This window comes from Caloenas nicobarica, chromosome 3, assembly GCF_036013445.1.
Source record: "Caloenas nicobarica isolate bCalNic1 chromosome 3, bCalNic1.hap1, whole genome shotgun sequence".
NCBI classification, from domain to species: Eukaryota; Metazoa; Chordata; class Aves; order Columbiformes; family Columbidae; genus Caloenas; species Caloenas nicobarica.
The window spans coordinates 16831062-16858453 of record NC_088247.1 but is presented as its reverse complement, the minus strand read 5'-3'; the positions used below and the strand labels follow the sequence as shown (position 1 = coordinate 16858453).

The window sequence follows — 27392 nt, the reverse complement described above, 5'->3', positions numbered from 1 at the left end:
TATATATAAATTTTGTTCCTACCAGGGAAGCAATTACCTGCATGCTGCGATCTGCTTTTATCTGCGTTTAAAATGGAATCCGTGTTTGCTTACTGGGGTTAACTGGAGCTTTGAAACCATGTACATGGACTAGACGAACAAAACCACCTTCAAGTGTAAATGTCTCCTGTCGCTGTTTCTGTGACAGTCAGCGCACACCGGCCCGGTCGCTGGCGAAACGGGGTCAGAACCTGCAGAACAGAGAGGAGAATTTAAAATACCGATGCGATACACCAGGTCAGCTGGGGCTGCTGCCAAACAGCAAATCACGCTGAAAAGCGTCCACAGAAAGTGAGTTTTCTACAAAAGGACTTTTGTCTTGTATGCGTGACTTTTCTTCATTTCTCAGCCGATTAAATTGGCACCTGATAATCTTTATAGCGGTATAAGTGTATTACTAGTATTAGCAGAATTGCGTATTATTAGTATTAGCTGAATTAACGAGAGCTTTCCTCCCCAAATTGCATGTCGTTAGCTGAGAATGAAGTCTTTTAAAGGAGATAATTGCTTTTTACTAAAACAAAACAAAACGAAACAACAAAAACCCAAACAAACAAAAACCCAAACAAACAAAAAAACCACACACGAAATCCCGAAGTATCTCACTGGAACAGAGAAAAGGCTTATTTTTAAAATGCTGCCCGCCGCCCGGTGTCTGTCAGCCAGCCCGGGCTGTCGCTGCGCGGGGGGTGCGGGCCCCTCCGCCGCCCGCAGGGGGGCGCGCTGCACTTCCGGCAATCAGCCCTTGAAAGAGGGGGGAAGGAGTAAAACATCGGCCGCGCGGGGGCCTGGAGCGCGTTTTTAACGTGCGGGGAGGAGGCGCCTCCCCCGGCCGCGGCCATGGCGCTGGCAGAGGCGGGAGGCCGCGGGCGGCACCTGCTCTGGCCCCGCGTCGTGCTCTTCGGAGACTCCATCACTGAGGTACCGGCCCTGCGGTTCCCGCCCGGAAGCCCCGTGAACGTCCCGGTTCCTCGGCCCGGGAGCGCCGGGCCCCGCCGCGGGGGGAGCGTGTGGGCGGCGGTGCCCGGTCCCGAGCCGCTCTCCCCAGGGGCTGCCCCGGGGCCGCGACGGGAACCGCCGAGGGGGGCTCGGCCCCGCGCCGGGGGCGGGAAGGAGCCGTGGAACGGGGTTGCGGCCCGGCGGTCACGGCCGTGCCGCACCTCCCGCCGCAGCGCTGCCGGAGCTTCCGCGCCTGCTGGCCTTGTGCGAGATTCGGAGCTTTACAGTTAAGGCTCCCGTGTTAGAAGCGTGTGGTGTTTCCCGGCCCGCTGTCTGTGTGGCTGTCCCGGCGCTGTCCCCGCTGCGTGTCGCTCCCTGCGGCGACATCGCGGCCCCAGGCACGGTCTGCACCCCCGGCCCGGCCCTGCGCTGTGAGCAGCGCCCCCCGCCCCAACCTGGGGCAGGAGCAGCCCCCCGCCCCCCCCCCCCCCCCCTCAACCTGGGGCAGGAGCAGCCCCCCGCCTCCCCCCCCCCCAACCCCAACCTGGGGCAGGAGCAGCCCCCCGCCCAACCTGGGGTAGGAACAGCCCCCCCCGGGGCAGGAGCAGCCCCTCAGCGCTCGGCCTGGTGCCCGCCTGTTGCTGCGCCGTGGTGCTGCCATGAAAAAAGATTCGGCTGAAGACAAAGGTTGTGTTTAATGAGATACCGCTTGTCTAAACCATCTCGCTGTGCAGCGCTGAAAACAAGCGGAGCGTTGTGATGGGGGTGGTGCAGGACGAGGGGTTATTTTTTCCACAATTAATAGCGGTAGGTATCGAACTGCAGGCCAAAGCAGCATGTGGGGAGAGGATTTTTCAGAGGTGCTCTCCAGAATGAAGGCGCAGTGAAAGGATCTTAGAAATAAAGTACAAAATGGGCAAAAGCCTCGTCAGCCAAAATGAAACCACAGCCTGCCAGCTGTCAGGTTTGGTTACAAAGGGACCGCAGGGTCTGTCCCTCTGCAGGTGCAGTCCTGTAGAATCATGGAATAGTTTGGGTTGGAAAGGACCTTCAAAGCTCATCTAGTCCAACCCCTGCCATGAGCAGGGACATCTTCACCCAGATCAGGTCGCTCAGAGCCCAGTCCAGCCTGGCCTGGGATGTCTCCAGGGATGGGGCATCAACTGCCTCTCTGGGCAACCTGGGCCAGTGTTTCATCACCCTCATTGTAAAAAATTTGTTACTCATGTCTAACCTGAATCTCTATTTTAAAACCATCACCCCTTGTCCTATCGCACCAGGCCCTGCTAAAAAATCTGTCCCCATCTTTCTTATGGGCCCCTTCTAAGTAGTGAAAGTGCCAGAGCTTTATTTTGCACTTTGCTTGGGTAAGATTTGGACATAAATGACACCTGGCGATTGTGCTGTCAGTGAAATGATATCTTTAACATTGCGGGTTGCTCGGCCGTGTTGCCTCTGGTGCGGGTGGTGTGTTCAGGCAGCGCCGGGGCTGCCGAGCCCTGCGGGGACAGTGAGCTGGGAAGGAGGACGCGCACAAAAAGCCTTTGAGATGGGAAGGTGCCAGGGGTGGGACTGACCTGCTGGGAGCCGGTTCTGCAGCGAAGGTCTGACCGTGTTCCTTGCTTTCAGTACTCCTTCCAGGGAAGCGGCTGGGGGGCGTTCCTTTCGGAGAGGCTGGTCAGGTAAGAGCTTACATTTCAAACGTCATTTCTGGCATGCAAGAAGCCATGCAGCATTTCTAAAAGCAAACCCAACACAAGTTAATATTTCATGTATATTTATTTATTAACATTGATGTATTTATTGAAGTGGAACTGCCATAGTGGTAACATGCCCAATACTGGTGGGTGTTTCTTTCCGCTTAAAGCTTGAGAGTGATCATCAAGATCGTTGTTCTGGTTTCATAGTGTGACAGGTGACACATAACAGTCTGTGCGTGCACTTTCAGAACATAAAGTCATAATCCCACTAAAACCTGTGATATCTCATTGTTTCTGAGAGGGACAGGGCAGGTATCCTGACAGAATGGTTCAGAATTTCCCAAGTTTTGTTCTGGTGGTTTTTTTGATATGTGTTTCTGTTTCAGAAAATGTGATGTTGTGAACCGTGGATTCTCCGGGTACAACACCAGATGGGCTAAACTGATCCTTCCAAGACTGATCACTAAAAGTACTGGTGCTGAGAGCACTGTTGCGGTTACTATCTTCTTTGGAGCCAATGACAGTGCTTTGAAAGGTACCATCACCTTTTTTTTTTTTTTTTTTCTTTTTTTTTTAAATCCCCTGTGACCTGTTCTCTTAATAGAGTTGTAGAGTTTAGCAGAAAAGTCAGAACATTACACAGATTTTTCCTGCCACGTCTCTATGAATGGGTTGCCTTCTTTTCATTTTCACAGTGGATTGTTTTTAATCATCTTACTCATATTTAAACCATGCAGTGCCTTGTATTTCTGTCTCACCAAGTTTTAATATTAAAAGTAAATTTCAAAGTGCTCAAGAATTAGTTGTATATCCATCACCTAAAACTGGAGTTGGGCATTTAGCTGATTTTTCTGCCTTTAAAGCAGTCTGAGTGCTTGGCAGATGGCTTGAGGAAATGAGTGAAGGTAGCACTTGGGTTTTCTTTAAGATAAGCATGGCAGAGCTAGTCTAATCAAAATGATACCATCAGCGCACAGAGGACTGACTGTACGTGGGTTTTTCCAGAATTTTCTCCGCATCCAAGAGAGTGAAAAATCTTAGGTTTTGTTCCAGGTGAGATTTGATACAGAGTTGTAAGAGAGAGTATCTTAAAAAATGTTGTGTAACAAATCTGTAAGCAGTTCAACATCGCGACTGCCTGTGCTCCATCCCGACAGATCTGAACCCCAAGCAACACGTTCCTTTGGAGGAATATGCTGAGAACTTAAAGAGCATGATACAGTATCTGAAGTCAGTAGACATTACTGAAGACAGGATTATTTTGATAACGCCGCCACCTCTTCATGAACCAACTTGGGAAAAGGAGTGTCTTGCCAAAGGTAAAAAAATGATACGAATAGGCGGAATTTCTGCATTTTACTGGCAGAGTGTAAGTCACTCACCCTAGGCTGGCAGATGATAGCTTTTGCTTGTGCCAGGCTGCGGTTGTGTTCTTGGAGCTGATGGAAGAGGACTGGTGGCTGTTGCGCTAAACAGCTTTAGGATAAACTCATGGAGTAACTACCGACTAATTAGTAGCATCCTTTTGAAAGTCTTGATTGATCTGTTCATGCATAAAACTGACAGAAGTGGCTGCCCTTTGAGAACACAGGTTTTGCTGAGATGTCCTAGGCAGACTACGTCATGTCCTGGTAGCTTCCAAAATAACATGAACAATGGAAGAAATTTTGGCAGTGTTTGCCTTAGAAAATGTTGTAATAGTCACAGCATATTTCACATCTATTTGGATAAGCAGTAATAACCTAGCCAGGTTTATTTTAAATTAAAAAAAAATAGAGAATATAATGTTCTAAGGATGCTAATGGAAGTACCTAAAAAAGAAGCAAGAGGTGATTAAATTACTTCTCATTATGTTGTTCAAGCTAACTCTAAAAATAGAGGCATAACAGCACCACTCACTTCGTGTTCCTCAGCTGGTGGAAATTGCCATAATCCCACTGACTCCAGCAGCGACAGTTCCACCTCTGCAGAGCGTGTCCTCTTTTCCACTGGGATAGCTTGTCCAGTTCTTGCACATTTATAATAAAAGACTTTTTGAGTTTGATCCAGGTGAATACAGAGCTGTCACCTTAGTGTTTGCAGGGTTTTCTCTAACGTAGGTGGTATTGTGTGGCCTGAGTCGTGTACTCGATCAAAGCGGTAACATTTTGAAGATGACCTCATATTTCAACTGCATTAACTTAGACTATGTTATTGCGTGACTTTGCATTAGGGGGCTTTGGTGTGTGGCAGCAATCACTGTGCAAAACAGATTTTGGACTGTGTGGACTTTCAGTTTCATCCAGCAGGGTAGTTTTTATATTTAATTTGGAAAAGGAGAGAAAGTCCTAGAGTAATACTCAGTAATTGTGTAAGACAGTAGCAGCTGTAGCAGGTCAGATCAAACATGCAGCCCTGTTGTCATTTTGAAGATCTCTCAGGTGAGCACACCATGAATGTTGCTTATCTGGCTCCTAGCTATCAAGCAACGCTTGAAAAATGTTGTTAATTCACTTTTGTTATAAAGCTCTCCTTTTTTTATGGGGCAGGGAGGGAGGAAACTTGCATTTACAGAGTTGAATCTGCCAGAATCTGTCCAAAAGAAATTGCTGTCTATGGATGGAACAAAAGACAAGGTGATCTCAGACCGTGGACCACAAATGAAGTATTGCAAGCACAGTAAGCAGCAATATCAGATCACCTGCCCTCCGTCAGTATCCATGGGAAATGTTCTGCTTATTTCTGGTTTTGTCAGATAGATACCAGAGCAAAGGAGAGATGTGAAACACGAGGGTGATGATGTTCACAGGAACATTCATCCAGGTGTGAAAAGAGCCGTGAAAAACTCGGCTTGCAAATGAGAGCACTGTGGGAGACAGAGTCAAAGCCCTCACTGATGTCAGAGCTGCTCTTTGTTGTCTGTGCAGCTGTCACTTGGTCGCAGAAGGCAGTGGCGTTGGTCAGGCTATGGGTTCCAGCCACTTAGATTGAGATGCTTCAGGTTTGGTTTGTAAATGGTTGTGTCTGCGGGTGTAACAAACTGATACACACCATGGACCACAGAAATCAAGCTGTATCAGTCACAATTGCTAAATGTTTTCTTTGTTTCCCATTGACAGGTGACAAATTAAATCGCCACAACGCCACCACCGGGGAATACGCCCAGGCCTGTGTTCAGGCAGCTACAGACTGTGGAACTGATGTAATTGACCTTTGGACATTGATGCAAAAAAATGAGGTATGATGTCATGAAAGAGACTTTGAAACTGTCATGAACTGTGAAATGCATAATTTAGCATAGAGGAACCAGTAGTGCTGTGTTATCACTGAAATGATACAAAATTTATCCAAATTACACTTTGGAGAAGGAAAAAAATAATCCAGAATGCTTCATAGTGGGCTGTGAGAAATAAAGCTTAATACAGCCTGGCTGCTCTAGTTGGTCAGCAATGTCCCCTGGGTGCATGACACGTAAATAACCTTTTCTTTGGACTTTGAGTCGTGGAACAGTTGAGGTTGGAAGGGGCCTCTGGAGACACCTGGTCCAGCCCACTGCATGGCACTGGGGTAACTTCAGAGTTAGAGCAGCTTGCACGGGTACCTTGGTGGTGCCTCTGACTGAAAACCTCAACCCCTCCATGTGATGGAGATTGCAAAGTTTTCCCGTAACTCCGGTTCAGCCTCTGAATCTGTTCTCCCTCCTGCACTCCCTGCTGCAGGAGACTGGGCAGCAGTGCAGTAGACTCGGTGTTTTGTTTGCATCACTTAATCCCGTGATCTTTTCCTGATGAATATCAGTGACTTCGGCCATCAGAATATTCCCTTAATATTTTAGTACAGATGGTGAAAACCAAAACCAGTATATATATATATCAGCTGGCTTTGAAAATCTGACTTAAAAATTACTGAAAACCTTCTAGTTGCAACTAGGCAATACATTAATACATGGTTTTTACCTCCCCTGTAGGATTTCTCTTCCTACTTGTCTGATGGTCTTCATTTATCAACACAAGGCAACAGCTTTCTAGCAGCACAACTCTGGTCACACCTGGAAAAAAAACTGTCAGCTTTTCAGTCTCTGCTCCCTTACTGGCGTGACGTTGACCACACCGACCCTGCGGCCAGCCTGCTGTGAGACGCTGCGGAGCTGCAGCCCAGTCTCACACCAGTATGCCCAGCAGCACACTGGGGAGTCCCTGTCCATGCTCTTCTGTGTCCTCTCTCCCTGGCCTGTGGGAGAATAAAGATGAGACCACACTAGGTGTACCGTGGTGTGGTTTGTCTTTGTGCTGCTTGTCTGCGGGGAGGAGCAGCTCTTTCCTTGGAAGACTTGGAAGAAAATGAGAGTCCCAGCTGCCCATGTCCACAGGACAGAGCCTGCCCTGAGGAGTTCCTGGCCAGCTGAGCTTTGGGGCCTACAGCTTGCTTAGAACCATCTACAAGCTTTAATTGCTCAGGAGCTGGTAAGAGGCAGCAGCACAGAGTTCGTCAAGAGCTGTTAATTTATTTGGATGTAACATATCAGTAAAAGCAGTTATCTGAGCTTAACAAGGCTTTTAAAAGTGAAATCTTGTAGCTCAGAGCAGGGGTTTAAAGTTTAACTTATTTTGGCACTAGCAGCAGTTCTTTCTACCTCACTCTTGCGCATAGACACAGATTTTAAAGCAGTGCATGGTTTTTGGGCAACATAAAATGTGATGCACATGCTTATTTTGAGAGGCTTGGATCTTGAAGAAGGGTCTGCATCAGAGCTGACAAAGCTGCACCATGGCATTTGCCATGAAGTTCAAGTGAGCTTTGGTATTCAGCTGTAATTTAACAACTGATCATAGAATCATAGAAAACCAACTTGGAAGGGACCTCAAAGATCATCTGGTCCAACCTTTCTTGGCAAAAGCACAGTCTAGGCACCCTGTCCAGATGAACCTTAAAAGTATCCAATTTTGGGGAATCCACCACTTCCCTGGGGAAATTATTCCAACAGGTGATTGTTCTCATTGTGAAAAATTCCCCTCTTATGCCCAATTGGAATCTCCCCACAAGTAACTTATACCCACTGTCCCTCATCTTTTCCATGTGATTCCTTGCTAAAAAAAAAAAAAGGGAGCCTCCATCTTCTTTGTAGCCACCCTTTAAATACTGATATAACAGATGCATACTATGTATAGCTTTTGGCCAAGAGAACACAATTGTACTACAAAACTACCTTTACAAACTTCAAAAAAAACCCCAACAACTCTGAAACCTAGATGAAATTCAGCAAGCATAGGAAAAAACTGGTTTGAGAAATAATTAGCAAGCCAAGCAGATGGCAGCAGAAATGAGCATACTACCAACCATTGATTAAGAACAAATAGTCTATCACTGCAAATAAAACCCTTTCATAATTCCAGGCTGTATTGATACCTTGGCACAAACCTGCAGAGGCCAGTACTGGTGTGTTCTTTATGCACTGGGTGAGACAGAGACTGATGAGATCATGAAGATGTCCAGTGGTGTTAGTACCTTGAGGCCACCTTTGCTTTGTTAAATAACGAAATTGGCCAAAACCTGTCATCTACTATAGAACAGTGTTATAAACTGGAACACAGTTTTCATATGCCTGGAGCTAGACCAGAAGCTAGTTTGGTTTATATAAATATTTATGAATATCAAATTGGACTGTCCTTTCTGTAATAAATGCTTACAGTAAAGACTGGCTGAAGAGCAGCAGGGGCTCCCTCGGGGTCTTTGTGCACAAGATGATGTTACAAACAAACTGTGCACATGCCACTTCTGCAGTTTCTGGAATAGAGCTCAGATGCAGGTGGACTCTCTGATTCCCAAGGCTGGCTCCAAACCAATTTTCCTGCTCCCAGGCACCTGCCCCTGCCTGGTTTTCATCTGGGAACTAACCACCTTAGTGCTGAGAACATGTACTTAAGACATTTGCTACCTGAGAAGGCATTTGAGCACACACCCGTACCTTAAATACAAATTTCACCCTCAGAACTGACCATAATCCCCAGGACACCTGGTAACACCAAGTCTTTGTCCCCAGAGGACACAGGGCAGCCCCACAGGCGCAGGTCTGCACTGCAGCTGCTCCAGGTCTGCTCCCCAGCAGCCGAGGGGCAGAGGGGAGCAGCAAGAAACAACAAGCTGAAGTTGGCAACTAAAGAATTTAGATCTTTTAGAAAAGGACTTCACAGAAACAGCTCTTGTTTAACTATTTTTTTTTAATATAAAAAGGTTTTATTGTATTGGGAATTAAATTAACTCTTCACACGCATACTTTGCACTGAATCAAAAAAAAAGAAAACCCAAATAAACAAAACCCCAAACAAAGTTCAAAACCAGTATATAAAACCCAATATCTAGTTGCATAGGAACACTATAAGGCACACGTTCAAGTATTAGTGTAACAAGTATCCTTAGTGGGGAGCAGCGGTGGATTCCGCCCAATCCTTTCGGCACAGGTTTGGTTCCTTTCCCTCACATTTAAAACCGTGAAGGCTCCGCCGCTGCAGTTCCCCTGAGACTGGGCACAGGCTTCACACCGTTAAAATGGTTCTACCCTTGGGCACATTTTATGTCAGTTTTCTCAACAGATTATTATAGGAGAAAAGAGCTGCAGAATTCAGGTGCTGCTTTACTGTCACTACAGCTCCTCTGTGACTCCGTCATGTCAGTCCATCTGCTAAAAGCGAAAACCAGGCTCAGGTGCCAGCCCCAGCTCACCTTACACAGCTCCAGGGGTACCAGAGGACACCATTCAATGACCAAATTGTAACAGCACATTGTTCTGCCTGCGTGGGAATCTGAATCCATGAAGTCTCCTCCTTATACTTGCTCTGTAAGTTTAATAAAGGTTTATTTTTTTATTAAATTCACCATTGTTTTGAAACAAATGCTCTCCCCTGCAATGGAGTGAATTTTTTCCCCCTCCCATTAATTTATGCAGTAGGAACTTCCAAAGGCCACATAGACCTGAAAACCAAGGCTCAGCTCTTTGAACATTTCAACAATAGTGTTACCTATTTCAAAACAGCAATTGGAGAAACATTTCTGCACTGAAACGACCACTGTAAAAAGCTGGTTAGAACGGCCCTCACCTGCGAAAATGATTTCTGCACTTAGAACTCTTTCTCCTACCAGACACGCAGAGCGGGAACTCCCAGCAAAAGCCCTTCTCTGCAAGGAAGACACGAAGACAAGACAACCTCATTGCGAGAAGCAAAAGCTTCATGCCAGGCAGAGGTGTCAAACTCACATTCACCGGGGCCACATCAGCCTCGCGGTTGCCTTCCAAGGGCCAAATGTAGTTTTAGGACTGTGTAACCGTAACTACCCCTACATTTATACAGTCCTAAAATTACATTCGGCCCTTGGAAGGCAACCACAAGGCTGATGTGGCCCCGGTGAATGTGAGTTTGACGCCCCTGATGTAAGGTTTAACAGCCTCTGTATGACCCTTTTATTTTTATTTAGTTAGAAGCTGCATATCTTGAACTTCTTTGTTCCGACTATGCATCTCCACTGAATGCTTTTATCCGTTTCATTACTCTCATTTTGTTCTCAAGGCATCTGTTTAGACTTTCACTTACATGTACCTTAAATTACTAAATGATCTACTCTACATGGAACACACTGCAGTGTTTTCATTTTGTTTTTAAAAGCCCCTTAATTTTGTTTATCAGACTACAAAATATTAAATTATAAAAAAGGCTGATATACACAATCCAATATCCAGCAGGATATTTAGTTTTGCACCACAGGTTGAAGGAAATGTTAAAGGTCTAGGAAATAGAAAAACAAAACCAAAAAGCTTCAAAAACAAGCCAGTTTTAGTTTGGATTTTCCTTTTTAAAAGATATAATGCTCTAATAAATGTAATTTAAGGAAGGTCATACACATGACCAGCATCTGCAGTAGGTCACTTCCTTATTTCTCCCACTCCCTCACAAAAATATATATACATATATTTATATTTATATAAATGAAATGGTTTTAGATCCTTATTTTGCAGACACAAGTCATACGTTTAGAAGGCAGCAAGACACTAGCATTCTGTCTCTTTGCTGTCCACCCGGTTCTGGCGCTGTAGTTTAAAGGATGAAGCTTTCTCGCTCCTAATGACAGGATGGTCCGTCAAGTCCTCAAAAGATTTGGCAGCTGAGCTGCTATTTGGGAAAGGGTCCTTCTCAAACCCGTCCTCGTCAATGTGCGAGTCGGTGCTTGGGTCCTCCTGAATAGTGTCCATTCTTTGGTGGTCCTGTTTGGGTGCCGCGGGCACGGCGGGCACGGCGGTGATGGGCTGCAGCGGCTGGTGCCGGCTCGTCGACTGCGCCGCCGGGAAGGGCTTGATGATTCGCACGGAGGCAGAATCCAGGCTGCTGAGCATCTCCACGTTCTGCAAGACACGAGCAGCCACGTCATGGGGGAAAAGCAACCAGGTTCTAGTCCCGAGTTCAGCTTTTGCACCATTTTCAAGCGGAACAAGCAACAGGCACCCTCTGAGGAGCACCCACACTGGTTATTTACACTTACTTCAGAGCAAGGGAACACCCAAGAGAAGTAATTATTTGTTTTTTCTTCAAGAAATCCATTTAGGCTAAGCACTAAAGGCAGAAAGGCCTTTTTATCTCTGCTTGTTCCTTCACCATATAAAGCACCATGAGCGGCAGCCTCATGGGACAGAGCTGACAGCTCAGCCCCACCTCCCCTGGGCCCAGCACGGCCTTGGCAAAACCTGGGACTGGAAATGCAGCATCAAGCCAGATGACACTGAGCTCAGTGCAGGGAAACAACCAAAATTACAGCTTGTGCCACTGCCCCAATCTACAGACTTCCCTGTTCCATGCGTAAGAAGCTGCACTGAACGCAGAGTCAGAGACTGGAAGGACCACTGTGATCACACCCAGATTCTGCAGCCCAAAGAAAGTTAAATCCCATTGGTTGCTGCTGCTATTTGAGGATGGTTTGGAAGATATCCAGAGATTTCTGAGCATAAAAAAGTCCCCACAAACCTGAGCAAATGCTAATGCTGAGCAGGATGAGAGGTTTACCTGCTACCAAGTACAGCATTTCCCAACCGCTCAATCCTCAGCAGATCCAAAAGACATGAGATTTGTTCGTTGAACTGTTGCTGGTGCAAGGAGACCATTAACTATACACTTGTGCTCTGCTGCTACACCTGCTTTGGGGATTTCATTGATTCAATTCAGGTATAAAGCTTTAAGGTGACTTTTCTTATGGCATTCAAGACCAGCTATGGGGGACTCAAACTAAGATCACCTTCAGGTACATCAGAGCAGGTGACAATCCACCTCCGCAGTCTTTGACTGCTTCCCCCAGTGCTCGTACAGGAGCTCTGCAAGGCTTTTTTCCTCTTCCCATTACAAAATGACATTTCCTTAGCTGAATGTTTCCATTAGTAACAGGAATCAGGCTGTCAAAGCACTGGACAGGATATTCAAAACTCTATGTCAGAAGGCACTCTGTGCCTGCCTGTAATTAAATTTTATCTAGGCACTTTTTTGCTCTTCCCCTCTCCCAAATCAGTGTCTCCAAGTTGAGAAGTGTCACCGACAGGTCCCAGCACCCTGAGGCCAGCTCTCCCATAAGCAACTGGAAGGCTTTAGCACACCTGGCCACTAGAAGCTGACTCCTGCAAACAACCACTCTGCAGCACATTTTGCAGAGATTTTTCTGCAGCGTCACCCTGCTGGGCCTTGTGCTTCGCTGACACCACTTGGCTGGGAACAAGCGGTCTGGGGGTGGAGCTGCCGACTGACCCATTCCGAGGGGAGCCCGTACACAGGCACCTGCTGCTCCGCAGGGCAGAGCAGTTTCCTGCCCCGCGAGCTGCAGCTGCTGGGAGGAGCTGCTCTGTCAGCAAGGCCAAGGCACAGATCTCACAGGAAGGAATCAGACCCTGCCACGCTGCGGTGCTTGGTAGATCAAACACAGGCTTGTTCAAGAAAACAGTTTCCCCTCAAACTGATTCACCCATCTACAGCGTGAGGCTCTAGGTCTGTCTACTATCACTTCTTTGATAAACACCCTGCACACACCTTAGGTTCAGATTTTCTAAAATACATGGGACAGCGTTCTGGCAATTCACATTCAGACAGCAACTTACACTGGGGCAAAACAGGGACTTGGTGTTCTCCTCATACTGCTTGTCCAATTTCTTGTCCTATTGGAAAACAAACGAACAAAAGCAAAACAAAACACACACACACACACAAAATAAGAAAGTTAGTTTCCCAATTTGAGGTCCCTGTCCCCACTTCCCTGCAGGGACACAGCAGAGCATGAGCCTCTTTTCCCTTCTCCTACCTCCCAGGCCTTCTCATCCATCCCAGGGGTGCCTGTGGGAACAGGAACCCTCTGCTCCAGCCCCACGCTGCTGTCAGCATCATGCCACATGCCCACCCTCTCAGTTGCTGTCAGCTCTATTTACCCATCCACCCAAGCTCAACTAAGACCACCTTCTGCCCTGGCTCTCCCCACAAAATGTGGGTGTCTTATTTCCTAGTAGGGCTTGAAAAAAAAAAAAAAACCAACTCTGACTCTAACGGAAGTTACCAAAATTATACTTGGGTAGAACTGGGGAGGCAGAGGAAGAAAATCTGCCAAGAAAAGAATGGGAAGTGCTCCAGAGAATAGCCACGGCAGCACTGGGTCTGCCAGAGCCCGGCAGAGGTCAGCAGGAGTTTTGCCTCTTGAAGGAGCAGTAAGTCTTGCATGTGCTGGAGTCCCCCCTGGGGTTTGCTAAAAACTTCCCAGCCCCTTCTCCCACAGACATCTGCTATTTCATACACAAAGGGTATTTTACAGCTCAATCCAACAGAGCAGGCATCTCAAAGACAGCTTACTCACCACACAGTGCACGAGGATGCTGAGAGGAATCCAAAAAAGTAAGGAGAAGACGAGCACGGAGCCCACTATATTATCTGCTAGGAACTTGCCTGTGAAATCAGTTCGAATCTGTTAGTTACCTACCAAATACAGTTTCATGAGCACACACATCTGTCCCCATCCTGCAGCCACTGCTCATGCAAGCCAAGCCACAGAACTGCTGCAGGACTATGCACAGACAAGAAATTATACCATTTCAGAAAATTGTATCTAGTGTTAGCAATAATAGGGTTTTTTTTTTCCTCTGTTCTTCTCTGATGAGAAATGCTGACAAGCTGTAACATTTAATAGAGTTGACTGGGAAATGGCTATATCGAGTTAGCCAAGCTGCCCTCTTGATTATCCAAGACACACTGTGAGTCTATTACCAAATTCAGATTTTATAGTCAAGAGACTGCCTCCAAAACCAAAATATGTGAATATCAAAGATATACAAAGTGCCTCTACCTGAGCAGGCTAAATAGCTTTAACAATTACCTAAGAAACAACTTTTTGACCCTGGAACTAAAGACTGAAAGCCCCAAGCCCAGATAATTACACTGTATAGGCACAGCATTACCATAAGCGTATGGAGTTATCCAGTCATTGTCCAGCACCGGCTGTTTAACAGGTTTGGGATGGTTCCAGTAACACAGAATGAGACCCAGGGGGGTTGCACCGAGGGGCTGCCTGTTCGGATTGCATGGGGGTGTCAGCACCAAGGAGCCCCACGCACAGTCGCTGGGCAGTGACTCAGGACAGGCACACAGCCTGAGGCATGTGACCACAGTGGTTTGCTTAAATGAGGGAGAAATTAAATTTCCCTTTCCCAGTCTGCCGACATTCAAATCCCACTGAGGCCCCCTTCATGCTACGCTAAATCTAGCTGACCTCTAGAACGACTTTTCTCTAATTGACCTACTTTGTGGTATTCAGACAAGAAGCTATCACCTCCTTTACAAACTTGGAAGATGCCTAGAAAATAACAGAGTGGAAATAAGCAAAATAATCTGCCATCCTTTCAGCTGTAAAAGGCAAGGTCACTATTATCAAACTTTAGGGGAAAAAATAAAATATATGTGTGTGTATATATGTGTGTGTGTATATATATATATATATATGAAACACAGCTACTAGCTACCCTTGCATACAGGTTCAGGTGAATAGAAACAGCCAGCTTACCTCCCTCCGAGGCTTTAGAGGTTCATGTCATGAACTAACAAAACCCCAATGGATATGGTTACATCTCTTACCAAAAGTATTGATGCTGAGTTGGTCGATGAAATCCCAAAATCGTTCAATCACATCCTGCACTTGCTTCTCACATTTACCCTGCAAAAGTAAAGACTTATTTACAAAATGATCTTACGCTATCTAAGCATAAGATGGAGAGGGAAGAAGATATAAAGGTTATGATGAGATAAAAACTACACACACAGCAGCACCTGGCTCACATTCAGAATACAGGTTTACACTCATGCCCAGTAGCACCAGTCCATTTCGACTGCCTTAATTTTTGGCAAAAGTTTCAATTCTATTGCTGTCTGAAACAGATGAAGTTTTAATATCCGAAAAATGCAAAAACTGCCCCACCCTCACCCTGTGTTAGGGGACATGAAGCTGAAGTTTCTGGAGAAGTTTAAGCACCAGAAGGCTCAGTTCCCTCTACCCACCAAGAAGGCAGCAGCTCTCAGGAGCCCAAGGTTACAGACAGACTTGCTCCCAGATCTGGCTGTGCTGGTTTAACACAGCAAATCATCAGCCTTTCAGTTCTGCTGGCAGAAGGGCTGAGGCATGTCCTCCCAAATTCACTTCTGCCAACATTCAGTTTAGCTTCAGCTGTTGGGCTCTGCAGGTGACACGACTGTCTGTGCAGCTGTACCATGGATATGGTCACTGAGAGCCTGCAACCCACCAGTCTCCCTGCCATGGGCTCGCTGTCCCCATCAGATACTGCCAGCCACATCTTCATGCCATTGCTCCCTGGCTTGAACTATTTCAGTGAAAATTAATTGGGTTAACGTGAACAGCTGAAATAGCAAGCACTGCAAAGCCAGCCGAGCTTACAGATCATTCACCTCCTCTGCACAAACTGCCGGCTGGCTGAGCTGTGGGGGGCAGCAGAAGAGGCAATAAGCAACAGCAGAAGGTAACAGCTTCACCTTGCACAGGTCTCTGCAGAACTAACTTTCACCTGCAGCCTCAGACACCCGTTAATATTTACCCTGTGGAGAGGTACTTACACAGTATCACCGTGCTCAGCAGCATGTTAAGCTTTGGCTTCTCTCTACCAGCACAGTCCTCGTCATGGAGGCCTCAAACCCCACCACAGCAGCAGAGCACACAGCACACTGACTTCTGGGAAAACTTACATTTGTATCGCAGAAGCCCACGGTGCAAGGCTTCCCCTTGCGCAGGAACAGGAACTGGTCGTTAGCATCAACGTAAGGGATGCACCTATCCTGCTCATCCCGGCAGCACACCTTGCAGGAATTATCTGTTTCTGTAATTTAGAATAATTTTGGCTGGAAGAGATCCTCAAGATCATCGACTCCAACTGTTAACCCAACACTGCCACTAAACGATGTCCCTAAGAACCTCATCTCCACATCTTTTAAAGCCCTCCAGGGATGAATAATAAAGGAACAAACCCATTCCTCAGCAGCACCAAGAGTCAGCTGCAACCCATAACCAGGCGGACGCAAAGCCCCACGTGTCCCCTGGCTGGCCGTGTTCCTGCCCAGCTTCCCCCTGGGGAAGGCAGGACTGTGCAAGTCACCCGGCTTCCAGCACTCTGATGACCAAGCCTGAGACTCAACCAGATGCCCTGTGCCACACACGAGGGGACACAGTGGGACCAAGTTCTCCAGGCTGATGCTCCAACACTGCAGGAATCGACAGGTAGGAGAAGAGGTTCCAAACACATCCGAGACACAGATTTAAATATTTCTTGGACTTGGGTCCTCTAGGCACCCCTCTCCTGGGCTATACCCTCCACCTCAAACGGTGGGGCTCAGAGCAGTTCCCTGTGCTGCCCTGTGGAGCTTTCCTCCTGCTCCCAGGTGGCTTTACCAGATTTAAGAGCAGGGATGAGAGCAAGTGAACAGCCAAGCTTATTGACAGAAATATATGACTGACAGGTTTGCAGTACCAGGAGACTAGACTCAGTGGTCCTATGTTTTCATGACACTTTAACCTCTTTGAAATCTTTCTTTAACCACTTGTTGGAGGCCACCACTCCTCTGCCAGATGCCCGGTCCAGAGGTTGGTTTGGATCTCTTTATAATCAGAGAACAGTCAGACTTTCCCTCCCATCTGCCTGTGGCAGAGGAGGTGGAAGATGGGAGAGTGCCCTCCCCTTTAACTGGGGTGCCAGACCATCAGTCTCATTTTAATGTCTTCAAACCCAGACCACCAGAAGACATTTACGTTCCTTTTCCAAACAGAACACACCAGCCCTGAAAAAACAACAGTTTAAACTTCTTCAGCAAACAGAAACTCTGCCCTCCAACAGGCAACCCTACAACGAGGCCAGTGCTCTGCGAGGAGCTGAGCTGAAGTGATGCATTTCAGTTCACTTCCACTTCACCCACCGTTGCACGCACATGACCGGAGGTTCTTCTCCCTCTCGCAGAAAGGCACACACTCCCCATCCTTGCACTTCCCCATGTCCACGCAGACTGTGTCGTCTGGAGCATTCCCTGGAGGGGGGCACTCGCTGCTGTTCCCTGCAGATGGAGGCCAACAGGGTGGGAGAACTGTGTTAGAGTGAAGGGCAGAGCACCCAAGTGGGCAGAAGGAAAAAGGGCAATAAAGGCCATCCAGACTCATCCAGGGGAACCCCAATAGCTTGTTCTTGGCTTTCATCTGCAGGCTGCCTGCCAGCTCCTCCCAGAGGCAGCAGCGGCTTTGGAGGCTTTCAACAACTGGGGCAACCAAGCAGCAGGTAGCAGAGCCCGGAGGGACCAGCAGCAAAGCAGCAGCTCTGACGTGACTCTCTGCCTCCAGGAAAGATTAGGAGGAGGAAGCAAACAAGTGGGGGAGTGAAGGGGAATTGCAGTAATTCCACCCTTTCTATGGCAAGATTCAGCTCATTTTTGTTCCCTCACAGTGACACGCCCTGTTCTGCTTTTTCTTTTTTTAAGGGAAAGAAAGAAAAGGGGCGGGGGGGGTGGGGGGCGGAAATCAACATTTTTCACGTTCTGCTGGGCAGTAAATCACCAAGTGACTTCTGCACTACAATGAAACTCATTATAGGGCAATTTCGTGATGCTTAACTGGTCTCTAAAATTACATGTACCGGATGAATAAAGGGCACTAGTTTGAAAGCAGATCGAACAGGACACTGAGCCTGGAGCGCTTGGCTGGCTGACGTAAAGAGGACAGAACCATGTCCTACCAGTGCAAAAAGACTCTCCTTTGCAAGTGGCATTTATGGCTTCTTGGCATTTCTTCTGTGCACTTTCAAACTGGCAGCCTTTACAGCAGGGACTGTTCCGATCACTGTGGAAAGATCAAAATGAAAAGAAGAAATAAAGAAATTTTTTTTAGAGAAGTATGAGCATGACAAAGCCAGGGAAAACACATATTTATGGGAAAAAAAAAAAGCACTGCTTCTTGGAGATTGACTCACTGATTCAAAACCATTGCCCTATCTGCCCCCCCCCACAACCACCTTTCTACACACCCACTCACTCTTCATTTCCCAAAGGTAGAAGCATGTAGAAAGTACAATGTATTGAGAGAAAACTCAGGGACCTTTACATTTATTCAAGGCAACTGGATCGTCTTGTCACTTGCTGTGCAACTTTGGAGAAGATCTTCCACTGTTTTCTTCCTCACACATTTTTTCCCTGTTTACTACTCTTTATTCTGCACTCTCTTTGTCTCTGTTCTGCATCTAATGCAAGAAGACCCTTCATAAAAACACGGTCATTAAAGAATTCAATAATTTCTTGCAAGTTGCGCAACCCCGCTACTGCTACATGGTGGGGAGAGCTGAAGTCTGAAAAACTAGGCTGGACATCACATTTCAACAGTGCCAGGAACACCCCAAAGGGCAAGAACAGAAAGAGAACTCATTCAGTGCAGTCACTGTATTGTCTGCTCAAGCACATTTTGCAGCACTCTTGAAAATACCAGTATGTGATTCCAGTTTAAAGCCACCCTGCAATGCAAGCAAAAAATTGTATTTGCACAGGAAATTTTCACAGGAAATTTTTAATATTAATTTGAGTGCCTCATTTTGCTCTTAAATATAACAACCACCACCATCTCCAAGCCTGTAGCTCTTGACATCTCCCAGAAAAAGTAACAGAATGCTATAAAAATTAACGTATGCGAAGACTGCATATACATAGCAGCCTTTCCTGAAATCCTTTATTGTCTTCAGCTCCCATATTTAGCCTTAAAGCCAAGGAACAGATAGGTCTGTGACACTGCAGGTGGCATTAGGGGCTTTCAGCCCGGCCCATCTTTCTCTCCCGTGTAAGAGAAGTTGTAGCTTATGTCCCCTTACCTGCACTTGGCACCGTCTTTCAGCTTACAGTCTGCAGAGCAGCAGGGATCAGCCTGCTGGTACAAGAGGCCAGGATCGCATTCCTCCCCTTCATCCACCCTGGAGTTCCCACACACTTTGTTGTTGCGCTCTTTGAAGCACTCCTGGGCCTTGATCTCTATGGTCCTATGGATGGATTTTTTGCTGCAGCTTGAGAACATCTAGAGAATCACGAGAGGAAAGAGCAGCACTGAGGAATGAGCCTTTCTGTCCACAAGGCACCTAAAACAGTCTCAGCCTCCTTTCACCTCCAAATTCTGGTGTCTCAGAGAGCAGTCATTCCCTCTGGACTGCCAGCTCGATACCTTGGAAAAATTCTAAGATGGGAAAGTAATGGTTGGGTCCATAAAGGACAGTGCGATGTGACGATGCAGGGACACCCACATGCAGTCTGGTTCAGGGTCACGGAGCCAACTCCAGCTCCAGGAGCACCAGCAACCATCCCCGGGAAGGGCTGAGAAGTTGTAGCAATGGGGAGAGCCCACGCTGCCGCTCGGCAGCATGGCCAGGCAGGAACCACAACAAGTCAGACCAGACTGCAGACCAGTCATTCCCCCGATGATCTTGGTTTCTCATCAGAACAGGCACGACCCCAAGTGCCCGCTGCCAGTGCCCACTGCTGGGAGCACCACAGCCGTGGCACCTGGCAGTCCCTCCCCAACTGTAACAGCTCCCAACCACCCCAGCGCTGCCTGGTACTGAACGCCCTGTATTTGACTCTTGCGGATGACTTGCTTTAAGGAACGTGTGGCCACAGCTCATTACAACAATTAAAAAAGCACCTGGACATGCCGTGAACTCCAGGTGACAATCAGAATCCAAATATGAGTTTATCTTGCAGAGAACCCAACAGCATGCAAGTTACATTTTCTTCTTATGGCTAATCTATTACATTCCTGACTGTTTCAAGCTACAGGAATCATTAACTAAATACACTTTCCATGCAAAGGGTCACTGACCACAGCAGAAACCTGGATAGAAAACTATGCAACTATACCTTGTTGTTTTCATGATCTCCACTGACAGCAATTGGATACATAACGTATTTCCCTCCCTGGTCTTCAGTGGGGGCACATTCTGGCAGACTATCAGGATCATGCTCTGCTCCAAAGTTGTGTCCGAGTTCATGTGTCGTAACCAGGTCAGCCTCCTTTTTTGAACATGAAAAAAGCAATGATGAAAAAAGTCAGACCGAGGACGACAGGACAGGAGATCCCAGCTACTTCCAGACTACCAGCAATTCTAAGATACACTGAGATGGAAAGGGATTTCCCTATGAGCAATTTTTTTTTTTTTTTTTTTTTTTTTTTTGAAGAAGAAGAAGAAGTAGGGAACTGAAGGCAAATAAAACTACGGTCCTTTTCCAAAGGCAAGTTTCAGGACTAGGTCTGAATACTAAACCAATGCTGAAGGCAAAATGCTGTCCCACTGTTTCAATCTTGTTTCCAATACAATGCAGATACCTAAAATTTCAAAATTTACTTGTAAATAGCTGGAGGGCATAAAAAGTTGAAATGAAAACCAACCCAAAGAAAAACAAGCAACTACAATTAGCCAATCTCTTGTTTACCATATCTTACTACTAGAATTATTTCTTCTAAATGGATGATGACATTAGAGTGCTGACTAAGCTCTTCTGTTGCATGATTACCAGGAAAGACATGTACAACTGTGGCTCAACAGGGATGGATTTCCAACATCATTTATGCAAGATGGGACTCTCTCTGCTGTGGATCCTGAACGGGCTCTGCCTCGCTGCACACCTGCCCACAGTGCCTTGCTCGGCAGCTGCTGTCACACTCATAAGGTGATAGCCACAAATAAAACTGAAATAAAAGCTAACCACAAGGAACTGAGCAGTTCATGACAGAGACAAGGAAGTCTGATGAGCCAGCTGTCCCTTCTGGTGCTGTGCAGGCACGGGAAGGACCAAACACTGCAATGAGCAGCAGCGGTGCCCAGTGTAGGCACAGCTAACGTGAGAGCCAGAGACAGGAGAGCTGCCCAGAAGCACCCCTGTGCTTCACCATGTTTAATTTGGGGAAGGGGTTTAAGGAGGTTTTTCTTTGTTTAAACCCGAGTGGACACCATGCGGCACTTTCCCTGTGAAATCAATGTATAATGCTCCCGCTGCCTCATCCCAGGCTCTGTGCCTGCTACTGGAAGACAGCAAATTCCATTTCTTTTGTAATCCAAGGCAGAACTCGAGCTTGGAGACTGAACAACAAATGCAAATAGCATGGCAACGGCTTGAACTCTTTGTCAACATCCCTCTACACAAAGCTTCACTGTCTTTTTTTCCTAGCTTCTTGACAGCTTCTGTGCCAAGTTTTAGCCCACACATCAATTATGAATTCCCTTTATTATCAGGCTACAGAAAAGCACAGCTGACAAGTCAGCAGAAGTCAGCAAAAGAGAAATATGCCCAACTGCAAAGATTCGGTATATGCAAACACATGCACTGCCCTGGTATCTATTGAGACAAAGCTCATATTCAGGCCTTTATGTATTTACTATCTCATCAAGCATGAAAAAAGATCCAGGCAGTATCAATTTACATTACGCTTAGTATTAGCAGTAATAAGCCCTGTCTATTGTCCTGTTCTCTGCTCTACTTATTCAGGACACACAGAAAAATCAGGGCAGAGGAATTCCATTAAAAGGCTTAAACTAAGCCTCCTACTTTGCCTGCACTACTTTCCCTGCTTTATCTTGCAATTGGAACAGACCAAGCATACACAATCGTCCATCCGCATGTTGGAGGTGTATGTAATAGCAAACACGTTACTTTTTTTTCTTCTTTGAATCAGCAGAGTAATTTTATTCTTACTATAAGGCTACTTGTTGTATAATACTGCTTGTTGTGTTTGAGGGTTTGTTTTTGGTTTGGCTGATGAGGTTGGTTTTGTTTTGTTCTGTTTTTCAAGCAAAGTACATTTAAATTCATCTTTAGATATCAAAATCCTGTTTATATCTGGACAACTACAGCTCCTACTAGACACTAGCTATGTTTCCTCATTCCCGTTGTGCAGTGAATTCAATCTTGAATTCCATTCAGTGGCAACTCCCCTTGCCAGCAAGAACAAAAATGATGGTTTTGTGACCTACATCCTTGTCCCCAGGGATGTGACTCAATTGGGTAGCCAGCAGCTTGTTTCCGAGTGGGCACAGGAGCTTGTCACAATCCAGGGGCACACAGGAGCAATCCAAATGAGCAATCCAGGGGCACACATCACCACCACACACATACATACACAGAACGTTCATGCTCTGCAGAGGAGGAAACTCTCCTACCTTTGTGAGGATGGTCTTCCCATAGTTCTTGGTGCTGGTTAAGCCACTGTTCAGATAGATGTCCTTCTTTGCAATTTGACTATAATATGCTATAGAAGTGAGAAAGTAACAAAAATTGACAAATATGTTTCTGGGTTTCATATCTTCTTGGAGGAGATCCTTGTTTGGGGAAACAAAAAGCTTTACTGTTCTCGCAGGCTCACCAGTAAGACCCTGCCATTTGCCAGTTTTTGGAGTGGGGAATCTTTCAAGTGCAGCACAAACAGCTCATGTATTGCAGTAAACGGGAAGATATAAGAAATTTCCAAGAAAAAAGCATGTGCCATTCCAGAACCGCTACAAGATGCACCCACACAAAGCAGCCCTTGGTCTAGGGTTTGCTTCAGTCAGCTTGTGCACACCAGAGAGCTTAGTGACTTTTATCTTTCCCTCCCTCCTTTTTCCAGCTCCAGCCAAGAAAATGCCCATCTATCCTATCTAAAAAACAAAGACTAGAGTCTAGGCAAATAACACATCATGCTCCATGAAAGCTGGAGAAGATGATTAAACACGAGTAACAAAAACTAGCTTTCAACCCACAACTGGGACAGAAGGAAAAGAAGCCTTGCCTTTGGGACAAATGCCACCATGGCTGTTAGGTCTAGGAGAGCCAACATAGGCCAGTCCAAGTGTTCCCATGTCAAAATCTTGATACGTGAAGAGATGAGCAAGGCACACGTGAGCTGCTTTCTCAGCAATATCAAAGCTAAATTGCTTTAAAGAAAAAAAAAAAAAAGGGTCAAATCTTTCTAAGACACTTCACAGTGCATGTTACAAGTCTATAGATACGAATGTCTATCTAATGAGCCAGACAAGCATCTTCTAGATCTGGTTAAGTCAGAAGATGCAGCTGTTCAGCTATCCTACAGAGCTGTAGAAAATTAAATGAACACCCAAGTACACTGTACGCATTCATTTACATAACTTGTCTATTCATCTCCCCTTTTCACAGAGGGGAAAACCAAGTACAATAATTTGATGAGGTCACCAGGCAGCCAGTCTCAGGGTCAGACATAATCAGAACTGCCTTTCTGACTCAGGCCACATATTAATAATTCTAATTGGTATGTGCTCTGTAGTTATGCAAAGGAGCCCTTTACCATGGGCTACAGGGCATATCAGCCAGTTTGACTTTGTGTAACATCTACACGTCATGCGAAAGAAGCAGAGGAGTTTCATCTGTTACTACAGAGCAGTAGAATGAGCAATTCTCTGTAACAGCCACGATTTTTCAAGGGTTACAACCTACCTCTAGCAGCATTTTCACATCCCAAGCATCTTTCTTATCATCTGGGTAACTTTTTGCCATATTGTAATGCTTTTCTCCAGGTTTTACAGCATGTGGCTCATTGTGGATGAGAATCTACATTTCAAAAAGGGCAACAACAACGTAGATGAATTTTGATCAATTTTACAGCTACAGAAAAGCTTTAAATGTAATCTTAAATGTCTCAACAGATCTGCAAGAAGAAAAATTCAGACTCAGCATGCTTCCAATATTAACTTTTCAGCCTTCACTAGTTAAGATACACTGACTACACACAGGCAACTACACAACCCATTTTATAGAGCAACATCAACAGTTTTCAATGTAACGTTCTGTTATGAGATGCATGTTACTCTATCAAAAACCACTATCCAAATACAACCAGTATTTACTCCTTGTATAGATAACCCCAAACCACTTCAGAGTTCTAGCTAACCAAAACGTATTTTAAAGGATTGTTACTTCCCCAGTAACCTAGAATTAGTGCATCGTGTTCTTTGACCTCCCTGCCCAAATAATTCTCTTTCCTTGTTTCTGCAGACCTTTTCCCAGGAAAGGGCCGCTAGCTTGTACCATGAGTCCCCGTGCTCCACATCACAGCTCTTGCAGTACTTTGAGCCAAAGGATTCCTCTTCCTTTCAATGACCTTTCTCAGATTCTGTGCACTAACTTTCAGGAGCCATCATATAAATTGTAGTCACTACACCCTCTGTGGTCATCCTATACCCACCTCTACACTATCATGACATTGTGATGTCTAAAGGGAGTTATTAGAGCTTTTCAGGCAGGATTTGTGCTTTTTTCATCTGTGTTTGGGGTCCACTCAGGCTTTGTAAGCTAAGCACCAGTCATAGACACACACATTAAATATGTGCGTAACAGTATGTCTGAGAGAAATGAGAATTGCTCACATCCTGGAAAAAACACCTTTGAATTGAGCCTTGTATCCCTGAGGCCCCAGAGGAAGTCAGGACAATGGAGGAGTTTGCCTCAGTTGATGAGGACTGGGTTAGGGAGCAATTAAACAATCTGGACATCCATAAACCCATGGGTCCAGATGGGATGCACCCATGGGTGCTGAGGGAGCTGGCTGAGGTCATTGCTGGACCACTCTCCATCATCTTTGCCAAGTCTTGGAAAATGGGAGAGGTGCCTGAGGACTGGAGGAAAGCAAATGTCACTCCAGTCTTCAAAAAGGGCAAGAAGGAGGACCCGGGTAACTATAGACCAGTCAGCCTCACCTCCATCCCTGGGAAAGTGATGAAACAACTGATCCTTGGTGCCATCTCAAGGCATATCAAGGATAAAAGAGTCATTAGGGGCAGTCAATATGGCTTCACCAAAGGGAAGTCATGCTTGAACAACCTCATAGCCTTTTATGAAGACATAACGAGGTGGACAGATGATAGCAGAGCGGTGGATGTGGTCTACCTTGACTTCAGTAAAGCATTTGACACAGTCTCCCACAGCATCCTTGCTGCTAAACTGAGGAAGTGTGGTCTGGACAATTGGGTAGTGAGGTGGACTGTGAACTGGCTGAAGGAGAGAAGCCAGAGAGTCGTGGTCAATGGGGCGGAGTCTAGTTGGAGGCCTGTACCTAGTGGAGTGCCTCGATGCTCAGTACTGGGGCCAGTATTGTTCAATATATTCATCAATGACTTGGATGAGGGACTACAGTGCACTGTCAGCAAATTTGCTGATGACACCAAGCTGGGAGGAGTGGCTGACATGCCAGAAGGCTGTGCTGCCATCCAGCAAGATCTGGACAGGCTGGAGAGTTGAGCAGGGAAAGATTTAATGAAATATAACAAGGGCAAGTGTAGAATCTTACATCTGGGTAGGAACAACCCCAGGTTCCAGTATAAGTTGGGGAACAACCTGTTAGAGAACAGTGTAGGGGAAAGGGACCTGAGGGTCCTGGCGGACAGCAGGATGACCATGAGCCAGCACTGTGCCCTTGTGGCCAAGAAGGCCAATGGCATCCTGGGGTGTATTAGAAGGGGGGTGGTTAGTAGGTCGAGAGAGGTTCTCCTTCCCCTCTACTCTACTCTGGTGAGACCTCATCTGGAATATTGTGTCCAGTTCTGGGCCCCTCAGTTCAAGAAGGACAGGGAACTGCTGGAGAGAGTCCAGCGCAGGGCAACGAAGATGATGAAGGGAGTGGAGCATCTCCCTTATGAGGAAAGGCTGAGGGAGCTGGGGCTCTTTAGCTTGGAGAAGAGGAGACTGAGGGGTGACCTCATTAATGTTTATAAATATATAAAGAGTTAATAATGTGGGATTTGATTATTTTAGCTCTAATCCAGACAAAATAATCAGAAACCTTAACGTCCAAAACATGTTCTTATCCTTTAAATTAGAAATGCTTTGCATAGTTCAGCGAATACCTGCTCTATCTGTATGCCGTACCCATTGAAGGCTCCATTGTCCCAGGAAGTATTTCGGTAGATGTCATCTACTCTGTCTATCAATTCAATCTATGTAGAAACAAAAATAAGTTACTTAATTCCAAGCTTTCATGTAATAAAGTTCAAGACACTCAGAGAAGCTGCAACATACTTATCTAGAAACATTCACTTCAAATTAAAATTGAACCTCACATAACAGAACTACTCACTCATCCAAAAACAACAGCACTTGGATCCAGAGAGTGCTATCAAATATCTCTGAAAATTTTCCGTCATAAAAGAGCAGTACAAACTTTCCCATTTATCACTTTCATTTGTGTAGTAGAAGAATGATAATAATAAGAACACGACATTTTGGGAAATGCTTTGTTCATGTACTAGTTTTCCAGGTTCCTTTGAGGGGAAGGGCAGAGGAGGGAGTTGTTTTTACTGATGCTTAACTAGCTTAACTGACCTCTGAGCCTGCTTCCCTCTTGCAGCCAAAAACCTATTATTTTCCTCATTATGGTTCAATCACAAGGTTCCAGAGTGTCTCTCTTCAGTGCTCACTATCAACACCCCCTTTTCAAGCTGTTCTCATCTTCTTAAAAATCACCTTCTCCTAAATATAAACCATCAAACTCGCTCAGAATGGAAAGTGACATTCAGGGCCCCTAGGTAGTAGTTTACGCTTCAGTTTTCCAACCACTGTTCTGTTTACAGTATACATCTACCCAGGAAACGCAAGGGTAGGCGAGCCTGGAAGAGTCACGTGTCACACGCTGAGGTAACAGCATCTCTGCTAATGCAGGAATTGAGGCTCTGTTACCTGGGCAGTGTAAATACTTCTGGGGACAGAAAGGTCAAAAAGCCAACAAATGCAGAAGGGAGTGATTGGCATGTCAAAGATTCAGGCTCAGAAAAACTCTTGATAAACAACAGGCCTCCAAAATCAGTTTCATTTGGTTTTATCTTGAGTCTCCAAACCTACAGTCTCCACTGCTGCTGAAAGGCTGGGGGCAGGTGTTTTATTTCACAAAAACTTGTCAGGTAGACAACCCCATTGTACTGTTTTTGGCTAGTAACCAGTACATGTGATGGAGCCCTGCTTTCCTGAGTATGGCTGAACACCTGCCTGCTCATGGGAAGCAGGGAATTAATTCCTTGTTTTGCTTTACCTATTAAACTGTTTTTACCTCAACCCGTGAGCTGTCTCACCTTTACCCTTCTGATTCTCTCCCCCATCCCACCAGGAAGGAGTGGGCGAGTGGCTGTGTGGGGCTGAGCTGCCTGGCGGAGTTAACTCA

General features: G+C 46.1%; 2 protein-coding genes across 2 annotated transcripts in view; one reads left to right on the top strand and one right to left on the bottom strand.

Annotated features, from left to right (window-relative positions):
* The first annotated feature begins 784 nt into the window (after positions 1-784).
* On the top strand, positions 785-9519 carry IAH1 (isoamyl acetate hydrolyzing esterase 1 (putative)). The gene is made up of 6 exons (XM_065631195.1): positions 785-960; positions 2608-2660; positions 3065-3213; positions 3836-3997; positions 5777-5895; positions 6625-9519. The coding sequence occupies exons 1-6, from the start codon at positions 880-882 to the stop codon at positions 6790-6792; spliced, it is 732 nt and encodes a 243-aa protein (XP_065487267.1). The 5' UTR covers positions 785-879; the 3' UTR covers positions 6793-9519.
* A 455-nt stretch (positions 9520-9974) lies between these two features.
* ADAM17 (ADAM metallopeptidase domain 17) overlaps positions 9975-27392 on the bottom strand; it is a 35615-nt gene continuing 18197 nt past the window's right edge. The window contains exons 7-19 of the mRNA XM_065631194.1: positions 26086-26175; positions 23681-23794; positions 23001-23145; positions 22393-22481; positions 20096-20248; positions 19060-19259; positions 17941-18044; positions 17135-17269; positions 15914-16044; positions 14795-14873; positions 13524-13612; positions 12781-12837; positions 9975-11049 (exon numbers count right to left, since the gene is read on the bottom strand). Of these exons, the coding sequence (XP_065487266.1) occupies positions 10699-11049; positions 12781-12837; positions 13524-13612; positions 14795-14873; positions 15914-16044; positions 17135-17269; positions 17941-18044; positions 19060-19259; positions 20096-20248; positions 22393-22481; positions 23001-23145; positions 23681-23794; positions 26086-26175 (1737 nt within the window). The 3' untranslated portion in view covers positions 9975-10698. The remainder of the gene's footprint in view (positions 11050-12780; positions 12838-13523; positions 13613-14794; positions 14874-15913; positions 16045-17134; positions 17270-17940; positions 18045-19059; positions 19260-20095; positions 20249-22392; positions 22482-23000; positions 23146-23680; positions 23795-26085; positions 26176-27392) is intronic.

Excerpts from the sequence above, each read along its gene's own strand:
- IAH1 (XM_065631195.1), top strand. The coding sequence starts at position 880 with ATGGCGCTGGCAGAGGCGGGAGGCCGCGGGCGGCACCTGCTCTGGCCC. Across the intron at positions 3,214-3,835 it reads CAATGACAGTGCTTTGAAAG|ATCTGAACCCCAAGCAACAC; the intron begins GTACCATCACCT and ends CCATCCCGACAG. Across the intron at positions 5,896-6,624 it reads CATTGATGCAAAAAAATGAG|GATTTCTCTTCCTACTTGTC; the intron begins GTATGATGTCAT and ends CCTCCCCTGTAG.